We start from the raw sequence: 21,421 nt of genomic DNA, 5'->3' as shown, positions 1-21,421 counted from the left end.
TTGTGCTACATCCATTACATTTGTCTGAAAAATTAAAAAAAAAAAAAAAAAAAAAAAAAAAACCAAGCCAGACGGTGGTGGCATAAGCCTTTAATCTTAGCAGTGGACACAGAGGCAAGTGGATCTCTGTGAGTTTGAGGCCAGCCTGGTCTACAGAGTGAGTTCCAGGACAGCCAGGTTCATACAGAAACCCTGTCTGAAAACAACAAAAACCAAGAAATAAAATGCCTTGTAGATTTGTTTAAAAAAAAAAAAAAAAAAAAAACATTCCTTCCACGCCTACTCCTGGGTAGGGATGGTAATGTAAAACGTCACTGTTCAACAACTGTGTGTCCATCAAACAGAACCCAAAAGTGTTTTCGGTTTCCCATCCCAGGCGCTGGGCTAAGGTGGGCCTTTTCACTAACACACCACTTTACTCCACCTCGTTAGGACCTCGCCCCTTACCCTTCCTCACCGTCTGCCAGGCAACAATTAAATTTGCCCCTCCGTAAAGGTATTGGAAGACCCTCAACCAACAGATGCAAAACCTGCACAAAAAGACTACAACTTAAAGCATGCCGGGAAATGGAGTAGCGGCCGTGCCTGCGCGGAGCATGCCGGGAGTTGAAGTCCAATCCCCGACAGGCTGTGAGGAAGGACCGCAAGGGGCGTGGGCGGCGGCTCCTGCGTGCAGGCGGGTACCGTTCTTCCCAGGCAGCATGGCGGATACAGCGCCTCAGCTTAAGAGAAAGCGCGAACAGGAGGCAGAGGAGGCAGAAACCCCTGGCACAGAGGAGAAGGAAGCAGGCGTTGGCAATGGTACCTCTGCCCCTGTCCGCTTACCGTTCTCCGGCTTTAGAGTACAAAAAGTGCTGAGGGAGTCTGCGCGGGACAAAATTATTTTCCTGCACGGGAAGGTACCATTAAACACCCCGGGGGACGCGGGAAGGAGGGGACCAATCTTCGTGACAGAAGCGGATTTGTTTCTTTTCCGGGAACTACCAGTCACGTTATTCGGGGAAGGTGGAGTGTGCCACCACTATGATACATGGAGCGACAAGCTTGCTGTGTAATTAAAGGAATGCACATATCTAGGTCTAATTGCCCCAATTGCTCCTTCCCTAGAAATAGATGCCAGTTTAAAAATCACGTGTTAAACTCCCCAAGCTATTCATCGTCATTTATGTTACGTATGAAGACTCCAGGAACTCGGCAGATGTTTGGTCTGCGTCCTGTCTCTGGAAATACGGAGATAACTTCGAGATGTGGTCCCTGCTTTATGTGATTTCAGCTTAACTTGTTAACCCTTTCCGCGTGCTGTGCGCTCTGGTGTCTGAGGGGGACCCAGGCATGCCAATGGCATGTGGAGACGATTGTCCCTGTTCTGGGTCTCCTGGATTGCAAACTACCGAGGACTCAGCAGGCTCTACACACATTGTGCTTAGCTGTCTATCAGGAGCGGAGGGGCGTTGGAGACCATCCCAAACTACTGAGGCAACTATTAGTCAAGGCAGATACATAAAGAGGTTTCTCTAGAATGGGCTGCTTGAAACTTTTCCACTTGTGAATTTATTCTGCTAAGAAAGTTTTACACAACCCTGGGTATATAGGCATGCATATATATATATATATATATATATATATATATATATATATATATACATATATATATACACACATATATATACACACGTATATACACATGCATATATAATATATACTATATATGCATATATACTATAAATTATATATATCATTGGTGTACTTATGTTTTTCATTAAAGATGTAAACAAATTTGCATGCTAACAACATGGATGTGCTTGCTTATAAAGAATGAGCTCTTGGTTGATATAGATAAATATAAAGCATTTTTGAGCATTTTTCAGAGTTGATCAATATTTTCATTTAATAATAGTGCCGAGAATGCTACTTTGTATTAATAGGTAGTACAAAGTGGCAGACTTAGGATCACTGCACTTAACCATTTGTCCCGTTTTGAGCCTGACGGGTACCATTTCAGAAACCGTTGAAAATTCTCTCCTAATCCCAAGCCATATTCATTTAACAATGAATATTTTAAAAATGAAACTCAGCAACTCAAACAGCACTTTATTTCTGAGGGAGGCACACCATGGCATACATGTGACAGTACAAGAACAACTTTGTGGAGATGCCTTTCTTCTTATACCTGTGCATGGGTTCCAGGGACTTGAACTCAGGTTGTCAGGCTTGTGTGACCAGTACCCTTGTATGCTGAAAAATAATGGTAGGGAAATACTACATTTTTGTTTTCTGTAGTTACGCCATTTAAAGAGCAGAACACTGTATGTTCAGAGAAGGAATTTCAGTTCATAAGGCATGGTAATCTTGGATCTGAGCCAAGGCGTTTCAGGCAGGATTTGTTGGTGCTGCCTGGTTTAACGACATGGACAGTACAAAGTGTGTATATGATATGTGGTTAGATCTGAGACCATGGTAAATCTGCATTGCAGCACAGGTGAGCACTGCCAAAAATACTCCCAACTCATGTATTTGATTGTGAATTAATGTCTAGTCCTTGTGTGCTTGGAAATCATATTTAGTTATGTGATTTGTAACCCACATAAACATATATATATATATATATATACATACATACATATATATATGTGTGTGTGTGTATTACTAAATACATAAATACAACTTGCTTAATCCAAATAGTTACATGTATGTGTGTGTATATATATATATACACACATACATATATATGTGTATATATACACACACATACATACATATATACATATATACATAAATACATATATACATACAGTTACTTGGTACTGGATAATCAGTTTGGAGATTCTTTTGAGGGGAAGACTATGATGCCTGCTGTCAGCATTCATTAGTTGCTGTCCTTAGTCTAGGGTTGAGCCCCCATGAGAGTTCCCCCTTTCATGTCTGTTGATGCCTTCCATGTCCGGGTCTTGTTGAGGCAGCCATGTTGATGAGACATTCCTAGAGACATAGTCTCACAGAAAACTCTCTGTTCTTCTGGCTCTTAACAGTCTTTCCACTCTGACCCTGGAGCCTTAGATGAAGGAGTTGTGTCCTATCAGTTGGATCTGGATACCACACAGTCACTTATTTTTGTACTTTGATCTGCTACAGTTTTCTGTAATGTTTTCTGCCTGTGAAACTCACACAGTTTTAAGAAGTTGTTCCTGGGGCAAGGAGATGGTTCAGTCAGTGAAGTGTCTGAAGCGCAAGTGGATTCCCAGAACCTATATACAAATCTGGGTATGATGTGTCCTGTTGTAACTCTAGTGTATGTGGGGTGGGCTGGTGGTAAGGGAAATAGGCAGATATCTGGAGCTCATAGACTAGGTGAATTGGTGAGCTCTAGGTTCAGTAACAGATACTACCTCAAATGTAATATATTTGCTAGAAAGCAATTGAGGAAGACACTCAGTGTCTTAGTTTGGGTTTTACTGCTGTGAACAGACACCATGACCAAGGCAACTTTTTTTGTTTGTTTGTTTGTTTTTTGAGACAAGGTTTCTCTGTGTAGCCCAGGCTGTCCTGGAATTCACTCTGTAGACCAGGCTGGCCTCGAACTCAGAAATCACCTGCCTCTGTCTCCCAAGTGCTGGGATTAAAGGCGTGCACCACCACTGCCCAGACCAAGGCAGCTCTTATAAAGGATAACATTTAATTGGGTCTGGCTTACAGGTTCAGAGGTTCAGTCCGTTATCATCAAGGCAGGAGCATGGCAGCATCTAGGCAGGTATGGTGCTGGAGGAGCTGAGAGTTCTACATCTCCTTTCAAAGGCAAACAGAAGACTGGCTTCCGGGCAGCTAGGATGAGGGTCTTAAAGCCCACCCCCACAGTGATGCACATACTCCAACAAGGTCACACCTCTAAATAGTGCCACTCCATGGGCCAAACATATTCAAAACAGCACACACAACCTTGACTTCTGGCCTCCACACAGACATGCATGCACTTGTATGCACAAGCCCCCTCACAAGCATCTACATTCACTACACACATGTACACAAAGCTGTGTCCAAGAGTCACATGCAAGAGCTCACATTCGGGAGGATCAGGGGACACAGCTTCAGTGTCTCTCTGTGTCTCTTGTCTTTTGTTAGGTCCCGTCTGGTTTTCTTTAGCCCTTTTGTCTTTAGTATGTATCACTTGCTGAAGACTTTAGGCCTGAGAGACTTCTAGCTAGAGGTTAGTGGGGAGACATGGCTTCTAATCTCCAAACTGATACTGTTGATGTCACCTTGGATAAGTCACTAATTTCTCTAGTGTGAATCTTAGTTTCTTTGTCCTTTTTTTCTACAGTAAGAGTTTGGCTGGACTCTTGTAAACCTAAAATAGATGACAGTTGTGATGGTTTACATATGCTTGGCCTAGGGAGGGGCACTATTAGATGTGGCCTTGTTGGAGTAGGTGTGTCACTACTGTGGGTATGGGTTTTAAGACCCTCATCCTAGCTGCCTGGAAGCCGGTCTTCTGTTTGCCTTTGAAAGGAGATATAGAACTCTCAGCTCCTCCTGCACCATGCCTGCCTGGATGCTGCCATGCTCCTGCCTTGATGATAACGGACTGAACCTCTGAACCTGTAAGCCAGCCCCACTTAAATGTTGTCCTTTATAAGAGTTGTCTTGGTCATGGTGTCTGTTCACAGTGGCAAAACCCTAAGACAACAGCTGAGAAACTTTGTGTGTGTGTGTGTGTGTGTGTGTGTGTGTGTGTAAAGAAAAGTCTGAGAATTTCCACAAGGATTTAGATTAAGATGCCTTTCCTGGGAGAAGGAAAGTGAGTGCTGTACTTCCTCAGAAGGCAGCCAGCAAATGCAGGGGCTGTGCTTTAACAGACCCTGGAATCACAAGTGCTGGGATTTTTTTTTTTTTAAATCTTTGTGTGTGTGTGTGTGTGTGTGTGTGTGTGTGTGTGTTTGTGTGTGAATGTGGTGTGTAACCTCAGGTATTGTTTCTGTCTTGTTTATTACTTGTGTTGCTTTTTGGCACAAGGCCAGCTTGCCCCAGGAGTCCACTTATCTTTGCCTTCCCAGTTCTGGGATTTTAAGTAACAACACCCCACCACCCCTTCCCCCACCACCCCCTCTCCAGGTTTTCCAGACAGGATCTCTCTGACAGCCAGCTTTTTCACATGGGTTCTAGTAAATGGACACTCAGGTCCTCATGCTTGCATGAAATGCATTTTATTAACAGAAGTATTTCCCTAGCCCCCAAGTGCTGGGATTTCCGAGACTCTGGAAGCTTCTACGTGTACTCTGCAGGCTTTTTCTAGTGGTGCCACGGATGATATCTCTGCCCGCAGGTGAATGAGGACTCTGGGGATACTCATGGAGAAGATGCGGTTGTCATCCTGGAGAAGACACCATTTCAGGTGGAGCACGTGGCGCAGCTCCTAACGGGGAGCCCTGAGCTCAAGCTGCAATTCTCCAATGATATCTACAGCACCTATAACCTGCTTCCTCCACGGCATCTGAGTGGTGAGCAAATGGTGGCTGCAGTGGCTGCATGTGGGGCGAAGCGGGTGTTGAGACTAAGGGCTGTGGTGAATAGACGCTTTCAAATCTGAAAATTGTAGTGCAGTTGGCTCTAAGGGGAAGAGGGAAGCTGCTTCCCTCCAGAGAACCTGGCAATCTCTCAAGACAAGTTTGGTTGTTGGAACTGAATGTGTATGTGCTACTGACATCTGGTATTTAAAGGATGGGCTTGCTATGAAACATCCCACAGTGTACAGGATGTGCTACCACGACAGAATTGCCATGAATGTTAAGGTTGAGAAATCCTTCCAGGCCCAGTATATTTGGGGGAATAAGTGTGATCCATGGGATAGAATAATAAATTCATCTGTTAATGAGCATAACTGATCATTTCCAACACTTTTAAAACCCCCTACTATGATACTAACTCAGGATGTAGGGGTTTTTTTTATTTGTTTGTTTTGTTTTATTTTTAAAGATTGGTTTATTTATTATGTATACAGCATTCTGCCTGCATGTATGTCTGCAGGCCAGAAGAGGGTACCATATCTCATCACAGATGGTTGTGAGCCACCATGTGGTTGCTGGGAACTGAACCCAGGACCCCTGGAAGACCTGCCAGTGCTCTCAACCTCTGAGCCATCTCCCCAGCCCAGGATGTAGGTTTTAATACATTTAATTCATAGAATAGCACGACTGTGAGAGGACTTTACAGGTGAGGAAACTGAGGTTTGGAAAGCTAAGTAACCAGTTCAAACTCACACAGCAATAGGTGGCAGGCAATGGAAGTATTTCAGTGCGCTGAGATCTCACCACACTCCGACACCGTATGCCGTGTCTCGTGTGTCACGTGCTGGGTGCTGTACAGGTCATTATTCCCTGAAGACTCCCACGTTCTGCTAGAAGAGGCACACAGTGTGCTCAAGCAGGATGAATTTGAGTAAAGCAGGAACATATGGCTAAGAGAAATTTGGTTTTGATTGAAAATATTTGTGTGGGTGTGTGTGTGGGAGTGTGCATGTATGACTGTACACGATGTGTATGCAGTGCCCATGGAGCTCAGGAGAGAGTGTTGGGTCCCCCGGGACTGGAGTGACAGAGGCTTAAGAGCTGCTATGTGGGAACTAGGAATTGAACTTGAGTCTACTGGAAGGGCAGCCATTGCTTAAATACTGAACCCTCTCTCTAGCCTTGAAAGTATTTTTTAATTTACCAAAAAGGTAAATCATTCCATGCTTCAAGAAAGACATAATATCCCAAGATTTTGTAGGCAATGTACGAGGGAAATGGGCTGACCTTCATGGTTCCCAACCAGGAAATTCTAGAATGTTTTGGACGCATAGTGATTTGTTCACATCCTTATGTGGTGTATTCTGATTTTTCCCCTCAGCATTTAAGAACAATTTGGCTTTGCAGATATCCTGTTCCATTGTCATCTTTAATCGTATTTTCTACAGCTCTATAACTGAGGGTTATTGTTGTTCTTCGGAAATACAAGTGATCACTTGATGTAAGACAAGCGAACCTTTCAGAGCAGACAGCACAAGATCCTGTTTTTCACTGAAAGATAGCCAGATTTTTCAGTTTAAGTTGATGGAAAGGGACAGCCATATTTATTTTCTTAAAAGTGTTGACCTTTAAGCAAATGTATTCTTTGACTTGGGGCAGCAGCAGCATGACAGAAGGCACTGTAGCCAGGCCTGGCTGACAGAAGCCACCAGACTACAGACCTAGGCCATTGCTTATTGTCTTTCCATTTCTCTCCTCCCAGTTCTTCCCCTGACATCCTCATTCATAGCCAGAATTCCCAAGGTTCTGTGCCGAGATCAACCCTGGTGCATTCACAAAGTCTTCCCCACCGCCCCTGACCCCACCATAGCACTTCTGTGACACTGCACATAAGTGATAGTGACCACTGCCCTCTGCCTTTCATTCAGGATGAGTATTGAAAGTGGCAGTTGGTGAGGGCTTCTCCCCACCCAGTCCCATGTATCTCCATAACCCTTTTTCCAGGATCACCCGTACCTACCCAGGAGCCTGGGATGGGAGCTCTTTTTTTCCCTGCCTCTTTAGCACATGTGCTGTGTTTTGAGGGCTTGCCTTCCCTATCTAGTCCCGGTCTGGAGATTCGGAAGTCAAAACAGTTGGGTTCAGGGCCTGATCTGTGTTTCTCCCTTGTTGCATTATTTATCCTGTCCATGGGTGACTTTATAAATCGTAAGTTGGCAAATTCCTTCTATAAAGAAACAAAGTAAATATTCTGGGCTTTGTGAGGCACAGATGGTTTCCTCCTCTTTGTTTTCCTTGCTCTATCCCTCTAATAATGCATGCTTCACTTTCCAGCTTGCTGGCTGTTCACTCAGGTGGTGGGTCACATGGGACCTGCTAGTTGTAGTTTCTCAGTCAGTTTTCCAGGTTTTTGCCATTTAGAATGTGGTCTGTGGAGCAGTACTGTGAGCACCACCTAGGTGCTTCTCAGGCACGGAATCCAGAACTTACTGCAGACTGCAGAACTGAGTCCATATGCTGGCTGGACTTTCCTACAAGTCGTATGCATGTTATAATTAGAAAGATACTGGTCTTTTTTTTTTTTTTTTTTTCAGAGTTTTATACTCTTTATTTTTTTATTTTCTTTTTTTTTAATTGGATATTATATTTACATTTCAAATTTTATCCCCTTACCCCATTCCCCCCACCACCCAGGAGCCCCTTATCCCATCCCCTCTCCTCCTGCTTCTATGAGGGTGTGCCCCCACCTACCCCCCCCACTCCCACCTCCTCACCCTCAAATTCCCCCCACTCAGTGTTCAGCCTTCATGGGATCAAAATCTCCTCTCCCACCTATGCCCAACAAGGCCATCTGCCCCTACATATACAGCTGGAGTCATGGGTCCCTCCCTATGTGCTCCTAGGCTGGTGGTTTAGACCCTGGGGAGCTCTGGTTGGTTGATATTGTTGCTCTCCTCATGGGGCCACCAACCCTTTCAGCTCCTTCAGACTTCTCTCTAACTTCTCCATTGGGAACCCTTGATCAGATCAATGTTTAGCTGTGAGTATCTGCCTCTGGGTACGTCAGACTCTGGGGGATCTTTAAGGAGACAACCATATCAGGCTCCTGTCAGCATGCACTTCCTGACATCCATATCAGCGTCTATCTTTGGTGACTGCACATGGGATGAATACCCAGGTGGAATGTATCTCCAGACAACCTGTCCTTCAGTTTCTGTCCCACACTTTGTCTCCATATTTGCTCCCTGGGGTATTTTGTTACTCCTTCTAAGTAAGACCTGTGCATCTATACTTGTTCTTCCTTCTTCATGAGCTTCATGTGGTCTGTTAGTTTAATCTTTGTTTCAAACTTTTGGGCTAATATCTGCTTATCAGTGAATGCATACCATGTGTGTTCTTTTGTGATTGGGTTACCTCACTCAGGATGACATTTTCTAGTTCCATCCATTTACCTAAAAATTGCTCAAATTTATTATTTTTAATAGCTGAGTAATATTCCAATGTGTAAATGTACCACATTTTTTGTATCCATTCCTCTGTTGAAGGACATCTGGGTTCTTTCCAGCTTCTGGCCATTATAAATAAGGCTGCTATGAACATAGTGGAGAAAGACGCTGTTTGCTGAGGATGCCTGCCGTTATTTCTCGATTCTTGACCTTTCCAAAACCTTTCAGGCTGGTATTGAAATAAATGTTTACTTGTGGTTTGCATTTAAAGCTCTCATAGGTTCTGCATAGGTGAAGTTCAAGAACATATTTGTGCATTATTCAGAAGCAGTCAGCACCTATTTAATAGTAGTTACTATGATTATTTTGGTGTACTGGGCTCAGTGCTAAGTACCATGGCTTCAGAGTCCAGTAAGATGCCTTCTCTGACCTTAGGGTCAGATGTTTCTCTGATGTTTAGGGCAGTGGCAAGAGGGCTATGAGTTATTGTGGAGAGACAGAGAGATGGATGGAAACTTTGGGTAAGAGTCCAGCTTTGGGCTTAGGCCTGTAGTCCTAGCTCCCGGATAGCTGAAGCAAAAGGCTCAAAAGTTTAAGGTCTGTGAGGGCCATAGAGGGGGTTCAGGACTGGCCTGAACAATTTAGTGTCTCAAAATAAAAAGTGAAAGAACACTGAGGTTGTAGCTAAACAGTAGAATGCTTGCACAAGTCTGAGGCCCTTGGTGTAATCCCCTTTACTACACAAAGGAAGAAAAAAAAAATCAAGTCATAGGCAGTGGAGGGGAAGCTCTTCATGTGCTGGTCTTCGGCAGCTTTTCTATCCCCCAGTGCTCGACAGCAGTGGTAGCAGGCAGGCAGGCAGGCAGGCAGGCAGGCAGACAGACAGGCAGGCAGGCAGGCAGACAGACAGGCAGGCGGCAGGCAGGCAGGCGGCAGGCAGGCGGCAGGCAGGCAGGCAGGCAGCAGGCAGGCAGGCAGGCAGGCAGCAGGCAGGCGGCAGGCAGGCAGGCAGGCAGCAGGCAGGCAGGCAGGCAGGCAGCAGGCAGGCAGGCAGGCAGGCAGGCAGGCAGCAGGCAGGCGGCAGGCAGGCAGGCAGGCAGCAGGCAGGCAGGCAGGCAGGCAGGCAGGCAGGCAGGCAGGCAGGCAGGCAGCAGGCAGGCAGGCAGGCAGGCAGGCAGGCAGGCAGCAGGCAGGCAGGCAGGCAGGCAGGCAGCAGGCAGGCAGGCAGGCAGGCAGCAGGCAGGCAGGCAGGCAGGCAGCAGGCAGCAGGCAGGCAGGCAGCAGGCAGGCAGCCAGCAGGCAGGCAGCCAGCAGGCAGGCAGGCAGGCAGGCAGGCAGGCAGGCAGCAGGCAGGCAGGCAGGCAGACTCAGAGTTCCAATCCTTGTTCAGCCCTCAGATATCGAGACCCTTAGCTCGAAGAGTGTCCGCGCTCTTGTGTAAGTCGGTATTCCATAGCGTTTGATACCAGCCCGTGTTGCAGCTTTTGTCTCAGGGTGTCTGATAATGTTGGTTTTCAACATTATGAGTTGACGGTTTCCAGTAGCTCTTCTAGAGACCAGAGCCTGTAGGTTCTCTCCTCTGACTCCTCATTGGCCTGTTATCCCTTCTCACCCTCTGCCTCTTCTTGTCTTCTCTCTGCTTTAAAAAAAAAAAAAAACATTTATTTTTTTCACACATGTAGGTGTTTGCTTGCATGTGTGTCTGTGCACCATGTGTGGTCAGTGCCCTTGGGGGCCAGAGAGGGCATCAAGATTCCTTGGAACCGGAATTACAGATAGATGTAGGATTGAGTGGGAGCTGGGAACAAGCCCCAGTTCTCTAGAAGAGCAGCCAGCGTTGTTAACCACTGAGTCAGCTCTGCAGTCCCCTTCTCCCTTCTTCTTGTTTCTCTTACCCTCCTTTGCTCTGTCCACTCTTGAACTGTCCGGCCGCTGTCAGGCAGCCAACTGCCATGCTGGTTTTGCAGCTCTGTCTGTGGACTGTTCAACTGTCCCTGCTGTTGCCATTCCACCCCGTCTGTGGTTGCTGCCACTCCGCTGTGTCCCGTTGCTTCTTTCTCTGTGTTGCCGTCTCTGGTCTCTGCTGCATTAACAAAAGTAGGCAAGAAAGGGCCACTTACAAGAGACATTTGTTGGGTATAACTGGGCAGAAGAAGGTCTCCTAGCCTCTCTGCTTATGTAGCTGAAGACCGGATGGTGCCTCAATCTTGCAAATGAATGTTTGTGTTCCCATGAATCACAGCATTGTTCCTTCAGTACCAGTCACCGTGGTCCCTCTGCATCCATCAGGATGAATGTTTCTTTTCTAGCCTGAACAGACCCAGTTATAGGATATCACAGCCCACTGAGGGTTGTGACGGCAGAAACTGATGCAAACTCTTTGAAATGGTTGTGGCTGGAACCACTCCTTCAGGAGCTGGCGATCGTCTCTCTCGGTTTACTTGAGTAAACTGAATTACTGCTCACAGCCAGAGAGGGAATGGGGAAAAAAAAAAATCACAGTGCACCCCACATGCAAATGAAGGTTTGCGCTTGTGCCAATCACAAGTATTCCTTTTGCCTAGATTATTAGAATAAGTGACCTGTGGCTTCTGGCCTCAGTACTCTAGAGTTCAGCAACGTAATAGTAAGAAAAATATCCAGTTATAAACTCTTTGAAATAGCCAAAGCTAGCTGAGGCTGCCCATCAGGAACCCAGACAATCAGCTGTAATTGTTGTGTAGTTTCTTTGTGGCATCCATGGAACATTTAGAATGGTCAGTGTTGCCTGGCTATTTGACTGACAGCCCCTTTGGTTAAGGCAGCTGGGAGTCCAGCAACTCACAGTTACAGAGTCAGGTTACCCCATTACCCGGTGGCCTGGCTTATTTAAAGAGAAATGAACATCAGACGTTTACTATAAGGACTTGCCAAAATTATCATTAGCACTGACATCAGTTTTAACATATTTCTGCAGTACAAGGAGAATAACTGAAGTATCCATAGATTCCATTTTCTGTGGGACAGGCATTCCATAGCCACAAGGTGTCAGTGTTACCAAAGTATTCCGACCATCAGCTCTCCAGTTCCAGGCATCCTAGTCAGGGCCTACCTAGAGCCTTGTGTGCCCCACCCCACTCCACCCTGTTTCTCTGTTCTCAGCTTCTAAATTACAGCTCACTATGACCCACCCCATGTGCCTTAAAGTGAAGTTCCTGCAACCTTAGTCCTCTGTGCCCAATACACAGTTGTATCTTTAAATTTTTTTTTTTTCTAATCTCTGGCTCTTCTCAGCCTTTTCCCCATAATATCACTTGACTAGGAGAGCCCTTCCTTCTTTCTGAGCTGGCTGCTGTCCTGGACTCAGCATAAATCATGTTTGACTGATTTTTTTCTGGTATTTCGTCCATGACTGGTGATGTTTTCCTCTTATTCAAATCTGAGAGTATGTAGTCTCCTCTCCCATTTATTCCCTGTAGATTCTCAGCTCACCAAAGGCAGTAGCCTAAGGAGTCCCTCGTGGTTCCTTACACCAGTGACAACATGGAGGGAGCATGGGCTTGGGAACTAGGCTTACTAAGGTCCTATCCCAGTGTTAACAGTCCCTAATGGTATCGTTCCTTCTGTACCAGTCACCGTGGTCCCTCTGCATCCATCAGGATGAATGTTCCTTTTCTAGCCTGAATAGACCTGGTTATAGGATATCACAGCCCACTGAGGGTAAGGAGTAAGTGTGGTTTCAGACAGACTAGGGATGGAGTTCTGGATCTGACACTGGCCATTGGAAAGGCCCAGGACATTCTTGTTTACTTCACACTGAAGTTCTTCACTGTCTGGATGCTCTAGTAGGTGAGTCCAAACAACATATGTCAGTTGTCTTTGAGGGGAAGACAGACAGCAAACAAGTGAACTGCATCTCAGTGGCCATGGGCTAAGAGCTGCCCAGACTGTAGGACCAAGGGGCCTCTGCAAGTGGAGTCACACAAGCAGAGAGAGACCTGGTGGTTGAGAAGGAACCAGCTCAAGAAAAATAGGGGGAGAATGTTTAGGCTCTGAGAACGGCAAGACGTCTGGAGAAGAAAGAGGAACAGAAAAGAGGTTGTTATGTTGGAAATTCAGGTGAGAACAGTGACTGAAACATGGGCACAGGAAGTTGGTGAAGTAACTTTAGGTATTTTCTTTGTTAAACTGAGCTAGTAACTGAATACATCTCAATGGGACCATTACGAAATAGATAAAAAGGAAGCATTTTACAACAGCATTTAGTCTCTCCTCAGTGATGCATTTTATTTTATGGTTTCACACATACAAATAAATATACATAAATAAAAGTGGACCAGAAGTTTCACAAAACAATATGACTCTATGATAGAATCTCCAGTAGTTTTCTATTTATTTTAATCTTGTTTCCTTTTTGAAATGCTGGGTTAACCTCCTAAAGTGATGTCGCAGGTTCCAACCCACTGAGATAAGGTGTACAAAGCTCTTAACACAGCTAACAGCAGGCATATGGTACAGAGCGGAGAGTGTCACTATCATGACTATCCTGTTATCCCTTACTGGCTTTACAGCTTTCCCAGTATCTGATCCTTGACGGACAACATAAAGCAAATGTGTCTGGCCCTGACCATGGTACGTGGTCACCATGAAGAGCCTGTGGGCCGGTCTGTTGTCACCTCACACGGTTGGTCTTCGTGTGTCACCCTGTTGGGCAGAGCCAGTGTTGGCTCCTCCTGCTGCCATGGCTCCCTTATTAATGGAGTCTTTCTTTGAGATCTGTGTTTTCTCTCACCCAGAGAAGCGGGGGGGGGGGGGGGGGGGAGAAAGTGGTGAGAGGGTGTGGCTCAGAAATACCGGCTACCTTCTAAAAGGCCAATTGTTTACCTGTTATAAAGCAGGGTGTGGAATCTCAGGTTTACCGGAGGAGACAGGAGTCTCCTGTGAGAGGCCTGGACAGGGAGCAAGGAATGAGATCCTGGGAATCGCTATTGTGGTTGTCTAGGACACTCGGCACTCTAGCCACTGGCCTGGATTATCTACTTTGTGTTCTTTACAGAGGCAAAACTCAAACTCTGGAAAGAGGAGGAAAGATTTGTATGGGAGGGACATGTTAAAAGATTAGCTCTTCTCAGAAGAGTTTCCTCGGCAGAGCTGTTCATGATAGAAAAGACTAGACTTGGCCAAGCAGCGGTAGAGAAGTTCAACAGCCAGGGTATAGTCTCAAAGTGGACTGCCTCTGTCTGACAGTGGACATGAACTATAGCTGCCTGTGTTCATGGAGGCTAAGTTATCAGGTGGGAGCAAGAAGGCAAGAAGTCCACATGATATGATTCTGAGGAACAGGCAGATCTAAACAGTGTGGCACTTAGGTATGCACGCATCTGTCATAATGCCGAGAGGACAGCAAAGACACGATTAACCCTGAAACCAAAATGGTGGGGGCAGAGCCAGGAAACTCAGGTAGTGTTCTGTCTCTTTAACCATGTGTTCTGCGTTATGGATATCCTATTTATTTTAGTCTCTAAGTGGTACATGCTACACACACACACACACACACACACACACAGACTGAGAGAGACTGAGACTTGCTTTTTATGGGTACGAATATAATATGTTTCCTAGTTAATAGTTAAGAAAAACTGGCTGTTTTTTTAGATGGATTAAAATATTTTCCCACACATTTGAATGGCTCCATCCTCAGTCTTGCTTGTTTTTTTTAGTCACTGTTGTTGAAAGTGAAAGTGTTGAATTTCAGCCTTCTAGATTTTGGGCATTATCGGGCTTCCATTTCTGCATGACTCCTCTTCTCTGGGGTGAGGGAGTGACCAGGCTAGATTATTTTGTCTCCTGTGGATAAGGGAGTCCTATGCTGTTTTGGAAGGCACCCCAAGGTGATGCCAGCCCTGATAGAACACAGCAGTGTGGCAGATCCTCCCGCCATTGGAAGATGCCTGAGTACCAGGGTCTGTTGGTGCCTGTCCAGCACAGACTGGCACAAGCCTCTGAACCCATCCTCTGTGATGTCCTCGGCAGCCCTCCCACTGCAGCTGAGCCAAGGGACAAGCCACATGAACAGTGGCCAGCAAGGAATGTCTTGCCAGACAAGTCTCGGCCAAAACAGTAACAGCATGCCATGATCATCGAACACGAGAAATACTGTAGGCTGGCAGCCATCGAACCAGAAAAAGTCACTGAAATTCGGAGACTTAGTTTCTCTGAATGACAAGGGGCGGGGGGAGGGAAGGACTCAGAATGTTGACTTGTCCACCTAAGAAGGTTTCTTTACCATCTGAGATCATAGAATCTCAAGTTGAATGGAGATAAAATAAAATGTCAGGCTTTATTAGTAAATAGCCCTTAACTTGAACTGTTCAGCAGAATCGTTGAAACCTTTCAGCAGAAAGTCTCTGTGGGAGGGTCGGGCATTTGTCAGAGTCAGATGTGCAGTTACCTGATCAGATTATCAGATAGTACCAGAAGGCTTATCATGGGCATGAACAGACTCTTGCTGCTGGGCCCCCTTCCCACCCGACTTGTCAGAAGCAACCACAGCATGACCAGTGTTAAGGAGACCCAAGAAAGGAAGGATGGATGGAAGGAGGGGAAAAGGAAGAGGAAAGAATCAACTCAACTCCTTTTCCTCCGTCTTCACTCTTTACACTCCCAGTTGTTAGACTTGGAGCCTTTGGAAGGCTCAGGGTCTTTAAATGTAGCCTGTCTTTTGTTTTCTGGTTTTGTTGTTGTTTAATGCAGATCAGGTGCAAGTATAGTGTGTCCAGCTTCCCCACTGTCTCTCTGACTTCTACTGCCTCCTTATTTCCAGCACCATCCTTTTTAACTGTCCAGTGTGTTCTGTTACATTGTCTTTTGTGGTTCTTGTAGCACCGGGGATTGAACCTGGGGCCTCAGCATGCCAAGCAAGTGCTCTACCACTAACCTATATTACCGTTCCAGCCAGGAAGGGTAATCTTTCACCGCTTTGTCTCAGTGTTGATTCTATGTTAAAAAAAAAAAAAAAAAAAAATCACCGAACAGCGCTTTCCTTATTTTGGCATGTTAGTATTTGCTGCGTACCGCAGCAGAGAGCTAGTATTGTAACTTCTTTCTACCCTCATGGTGAATATCACCATGCCCTGTAGAGTGCTTGTGGTTCCAAGTCCAGTAATTCTCATTTCCTAGGTCCCACCAGTTCTTCTGAATCCTACTGCTTTTTAGTCAGTAACATCTAGTCAGTAACCAGTGGGTTTTTATCAGCTTTTCCTTTTTCCATGGTGTTTCTGGTTGCCTCTCTTCACTGTGTTTGAAAGAATACTGTGGTTTTCCTCCCTGCTCTTGAAGTGACTCACACAGTGGCTTCGGTTTGGCCTTTCATTACATGGCATTACCTTTCCGTTTGCAGGAAGGCCTTCTCTACCCCTCCCGCCTAGACTGCCCATGTTGCGGGCATGCTATGTAACTCTCAACCAGAGACTTCTTTTCACAGCTCCCCTAGGTCAGACCGTGTCTTTTTCTTTCTTGCTTTCCTTTCTTGTTTAGCTGAAGCAATATAAAATAATTCCACAGAAAGAATATGTGGGAGGCAAATCCCGAAACCTTTGTTTTGTTGCTTTTGGTTGATTTGTCTAGCCAAATTAATTTTCCCTTCAAACATTAAAAACATTGGTCTATTGACTTCAAGTTATCTGTGTCACTGTTAAGATATCTGATGCCGGGGCTGGAGAGATTGCTCAGACATTCAAGGCTATGCTCATAACCGAGACGATAACATAGCCGATGCCAGCCAGAGTCTCATTGGTTTGAAGGTTTCCATAGGGTGGGTTATTTTCTTTTTGTTACCTTCATTGGGTATATACAATATATTCTATTGATCTTTGATTCTGAGGGTTTTTTTGTTGTTGTTTTGTTCGTTTTTGTCTGTATCTACATTGAACTTTCTTATCTATTGCTCTGAGTCATGGGGCTGTATAGTTTAAAGCCTTCCATCATTCTTCTGCTCTGTACACATTTTTTTTTCTCCCTAGTTCTTTGATGATTTCTTTTCACTCATTCCCTTTCGCTTGACGCCACCCTACCCCCAGTGTTAGACTCAACTCAGGTTCTTATGTTGCGCTGTTAATGAGCAGACTTCCAAGGTGGAGCTTTTCAGTGGTCTTACCTTTTCCATGTCTTTTCTTACTACAGTTTGCTACGTAGTCTTCACTTTGTCTTCTAGGTGTTCTAGTGTAGGTATTACATTGGCCTTGATACTTTAAACTCTCTTTCCTCTGGTTCTCCAGTTTCATTCTCAACAGTATCTTGCTCTTGCTTCAGGAAAGCTAAATTGTGTTGGGTTTCTCTGACACACTAATTAGAGTTGTTGTTTTTTAAATTATCTCCTGACCCTGAAACTATTTCATTCCTCTGGGATCTGGTTCCCTTGTTTATCTTGGTCATTCTTCTTCAGGCTTCTGTTTTCCCTCAGTGTCTGGTGATGCACAGTAGTTCATTCATACTTAAAAATGAAGCATTGGGTGCATATTCTCGAGAGCAGATGTTTCAGCTGCTAGCACAGTGGTTGACCTCTTTCTATGGTAGGCCTCTGCCCTGAATGGGAAGCTCCCATGGTACTCTATGGTTGGGAGAGGGGCTTATTGGCTGCCAGACTGGCCTTGAGTGGTACAGTTGGACTGGTACTGTTAGTTCACGCTCCCAACAGAATAATAATATGAGCTGGAGACCCTATTGGGCCTACAAAGCTTCAGGCATTGAGTAGCCGGCTCTTTACAGAAGTTTGTTAACTTCTCTAGTCCATTGGTTTAATATTTTGGAGGCCAGCCCTCCTGTTTTCACCCAACATCAGCTGCTTCCCCTGGGATGTGGCAGCGATGGAGCCAATTAGTGCACTTGTTCTGCAGACGGCCCACAAGTTGATCTCAGTTTTCAGCTTCATTTCCCTTCCTGTCCTCAGTTGCTATTTCTCAGATCCCAGCTTCCCTCCTGGACTGGCTGGGCGGGTCTGATGATCACCTCCATGTAGCCTACGGACTGCCTATGTGGGAGCTTCCCCCTGTGCTGTCTTGTACATTCATACTCTGCTTTTAGTTTCAAGGAATGGATTGGCTCCATTCCTCCTGACTCCCATCCTCTTCTTGGCATCACTGTGGCTTTATTCATTTTTCTGCCATTGCAGTGGACTTTTTTTGTTTGTTTGTTTTCAAAGGCAGTATCTCACTATGTAGCCTGGCTGGCTTGGAATTTACAGATCTTCCTGCCTCTGACCCCTCAGTGCTGGGATTAAAGGTGTGGGCCACAACCCCTGGCCTGTGTGGTGAGCTTTTTTAACAACCAAGGAGTCACCATTAAATAGGAGTTGAGTGTCTCCCACATATGTCTACATTTGGTGGCTGAGAGTCCTGTAGATATCTGTAGCATAGAACACAGCAAGTTACATCATTAAGAACATACAAGAGAGAATCCAGACAGATGGAGACCTTAGCTTCTCCCTAATTTCCATGCACAGATTCCTGGGTGCTCTTGTACAGTGTGTGTGTGTGTGTGTGTGTGTGTGTGTTTGTGTGTGTGTGTACACATATATACATGCACATGACCAGATCCATGGACATTCACCTTTGTAAACAATGCATTCCTTTGAGCTAACATTTCTACTTCCTGATATCTGGTTCAGATACATGCTCATGTGTATGAATAAAGGGGTGGAAAATATTCAGTGCAGCATCATTCGTGATAGACCAAAACAAGAAGAAAACAACTTAAATGACCCTGTGAGGTCAGTGAAGCATAGTGTATGCATGCATATCACGGACTACTCCACAGTAGTACAGAAAAGAGGTAGATCCGTGTGGACCCGGGAGAGCTCAGATGATCACTTGTACTTCAAGAGAACCGAATATATGTATGCTCATAATGAGATAAACTCATAAAAGGACAGACTGGGATGAGGAACATGTGATGAATATTAGTATTGAAAAGACTGGGGCCGGGCGGTGGTGGTGCACGCCTTTAATCCCAGCACTTGGGAGGTAGAGGCAGGCGGATTTCTGAGTTCGAGGCCAGCCTGGTCTACAAAGTGAGTTCCAGGACAGCCAGGGCTACACAGAGAAACCCTGTCTCGAAAAACCAAAAAAAAAAAAAAAAAAAAAAAAAAAAAAAAGACTGGGGCAGGCTGGGTATGGTGGTGTAAGCCTTTGATCCCAGCACTTGGAAACTGAGTGGATATCTGTGAGTTTGAGGCAAGCTTGGTTTACAATTCTGAGCCAGCTTAGGATACATAGTGAGACCCTATCTGAAGAAGAAGGAGAAGGAGAAGGAGAAGGAGGGGGAGGGGGGAGGGGGGAGGAGGAGGAGGAGGAGGAGGTAAAGGAGTGGGGCTAGATTCATGAGTTCTTCAAGACTAGTCTTGTGATGCTTGAACACATAGACAGTTTTTGGTTGCTAACTCATCGAGTAAGGCAAGGGGGTAAATTTTTTTTTTAAAAAGGCCCAACTGAGCCCCCTGTTTCTTCCTTTGCAGCATGCCTTTGACTCTGGTCAGGTGGAACCTGTCGGTTGACCACTAAGTTTTACATGGCTCCAAACCATGTGTGTTCCAGCCGTGATGACCCACCCACCCACCCACCCACCCCGCCTACCTCTAGTAGTGGTTCTCAACCTTCCTAATGCTGCAACCCTTCAGTATGGTTCCTACCATGAAATTATTTTTGTTGCTATTTTGTAATTGTAACTTTGCTTCAGTTATGAATTGTAAAATAAGTATTTGATGTGCAGGATATCCAATACGCAACCCCTGTGAGAGGATCCAAAGGGCTCGTGACCCACATGAGTTAGGGAGCTGAGAATTGCTGCTCTAGGGTACGCATTCGTGAGGTGCTGAAGAAATGAGGTGGCTGCAGAGTGGGCAGCCCTGGAGAGCCCTTGGGCCTGTGTGCGCTGAGGAAGATCCTTTCCTAGGGACAAGTGTGTGCAACCTTTTCCAGATGGACTGTGTTTAATGGAGGGCTGGAGGTAGACAGGCTGACAATGCTGGCTTGTTGTTGTTGTTTGTTTGTTGTTTTTTTCCCTTTGTTTTTTTCTGTGTAACAGTTCTGGCTGTCCTGGAACTCACTTCGTGCAATGCCAGTTTATTAACAGGACTGACTGAAATTGAGTTCTACTGAGCTGGTATCACTGCTTAAAGACGACAGGTTTCTCTGTCTTTACTCATGTGTTCTTTGCTGGTGTGTTCAGAGCTTCTAACCTGAGTGTGACAGGGCCCTCCGGCCTAAGAGGGAAAGTGGAAGACAGTAAGGAAGCAGAATGCTTTCAAGGTGGGAGAAGCTCTGATACCCAGTTCAAATTCTTGACCCAGGACCTGTGCTCCTCCTGATGGTTTGACTTAACGTTTCTTCCACTGACAACAGCAGTGGCCTCTCTACTCAGCACCCACTTTAAAGGCTGGAGGAACCATTTCATTCAGAGCACTTTAGGAATAAGTAGATGGAGAACACTGAGGAGTAGCCAGCACAGCAGGAGCCGTGTGCTCTTTCTCTGCCTTCCTCAGATGGGGACAAGGTCCCGAGACTCTGAGTTGGCTTACCCAGTGTCAGTGGGTGAAAGCTGAGCTCACAGCCAGTCCTGTCACCGCCAGTGATGGTGGGTGTTTCCGTGTCTATGCCTCACTCGTACGTCTAAGTAGGTCATAACCTAGAACTCCCAGCTTCTCTCTTGGAGATTTATCCTGTGCCTTGGCCTTCTTTCCCATATCACAGTGTCTAGGGGCTATGCCGAGAATTGGCACCCAACATTCCTCTGAGTGAACTAAGCAAACAAAGACTTTGAATAGGAGAGCTAAAAGAAGTGCCATATTCTGGAGTGTTGGCTCTTGTGGTCTGTTGTATTCAGCACTGTAAATGGTTTCTTCCTACATGTGGGGAAGCGGGTGGCAGCTCTAAGGCCAGGGCTGCCATTCAGCAGTTCTATGGACCAGCTCTCTGACTTCTGAAGTGGAGCTTGTCAGAGAGCTCTTTGCCCCGCTGCAGCATTCCCTGTCCCCCAAGACTGCTATCCCAGCTGCCAAATTTGCCCAGAGACCAGGAGACCTAAGGGTTTTGTTATCAGGTGCTGTCACATGCTTCCTTCGGAACTTAAGATGTGTAGAAGTTGGCTACAATCTTGCTGACAGTCTTGCTGACAGAGTCAGCGTCTGCCTCCCCTCCGTCTTCAGCGGCACTCCTGAGTTTTCACAGACAGGTCATTAACAGCTGAAGCTTGCCTCAGGATCCGGACCCCACCCTCAGCCAAGTTAATCCTTCATGTGGAAGTCTGTTCAGGCCTCCACCGAGTACTTCCATCGGGCCAAAGTGCAGGACAGTGATACCCCACCAAAGCCTGTGACCAACAGCCAGCCTCCACTCCACCCTCTGACTCTCCAGCCGCGGGGACAGAGGAGGGATGTGAATGCAGATCCAGCAGATGGTCCTTCCCCCGCCTCTCCTGAAGGCTTTCTGTAGGAGTCCTGGGACC

The 21,421-nt window shown here is 45.9% G+C and overlaps 1 protein-coding gene across 1 annotated transcript in view; it reads left to right on the top strand.

Moving 5' to 3' along the window:
* The first annotated feature begins 626 nt into the window (after positions 1–626).
* Positions 627–21,421, top strand: part of Dcps (decapping enzyme, scavenger) — a 53,582-nt gene continuing 32,787 nt past the window's right edge. Inside the window, exons 1-2 of the mRNA XM_076924609.1 lie at positions 627–899; positions 5,318–5,492. Of these exons, the coding sequence (XP_076780724.1) occupies positions 702–899; positions 5,318–5,492 (373 nt within the window). The 5' untranslated portion in view covers positions 627–701. The remainder of the gene's footprint in view (positions 900–5,317; positions 5,493–21,421) is intronic.

This window comes from Arvicanthis niloticus, chromosome 26 (assembly GCF_011762505.2).
Source record: "Arvicanthis niloticus isolate mArvNil1 chromosome 26, mArvNil1.pat.X, whole genome shotgun sequence".
Lineage (NCBI taxonomy): Eukaryota > Metazoa > Chordata > Mammalia > Rodentia > Muridae > Arvicanthis > Arvicanthis niloticus.
Note: the sequence above shows the minus strand (reverse complement) of the source record. Positions and strands in the feature narration are given on the sequence as shown.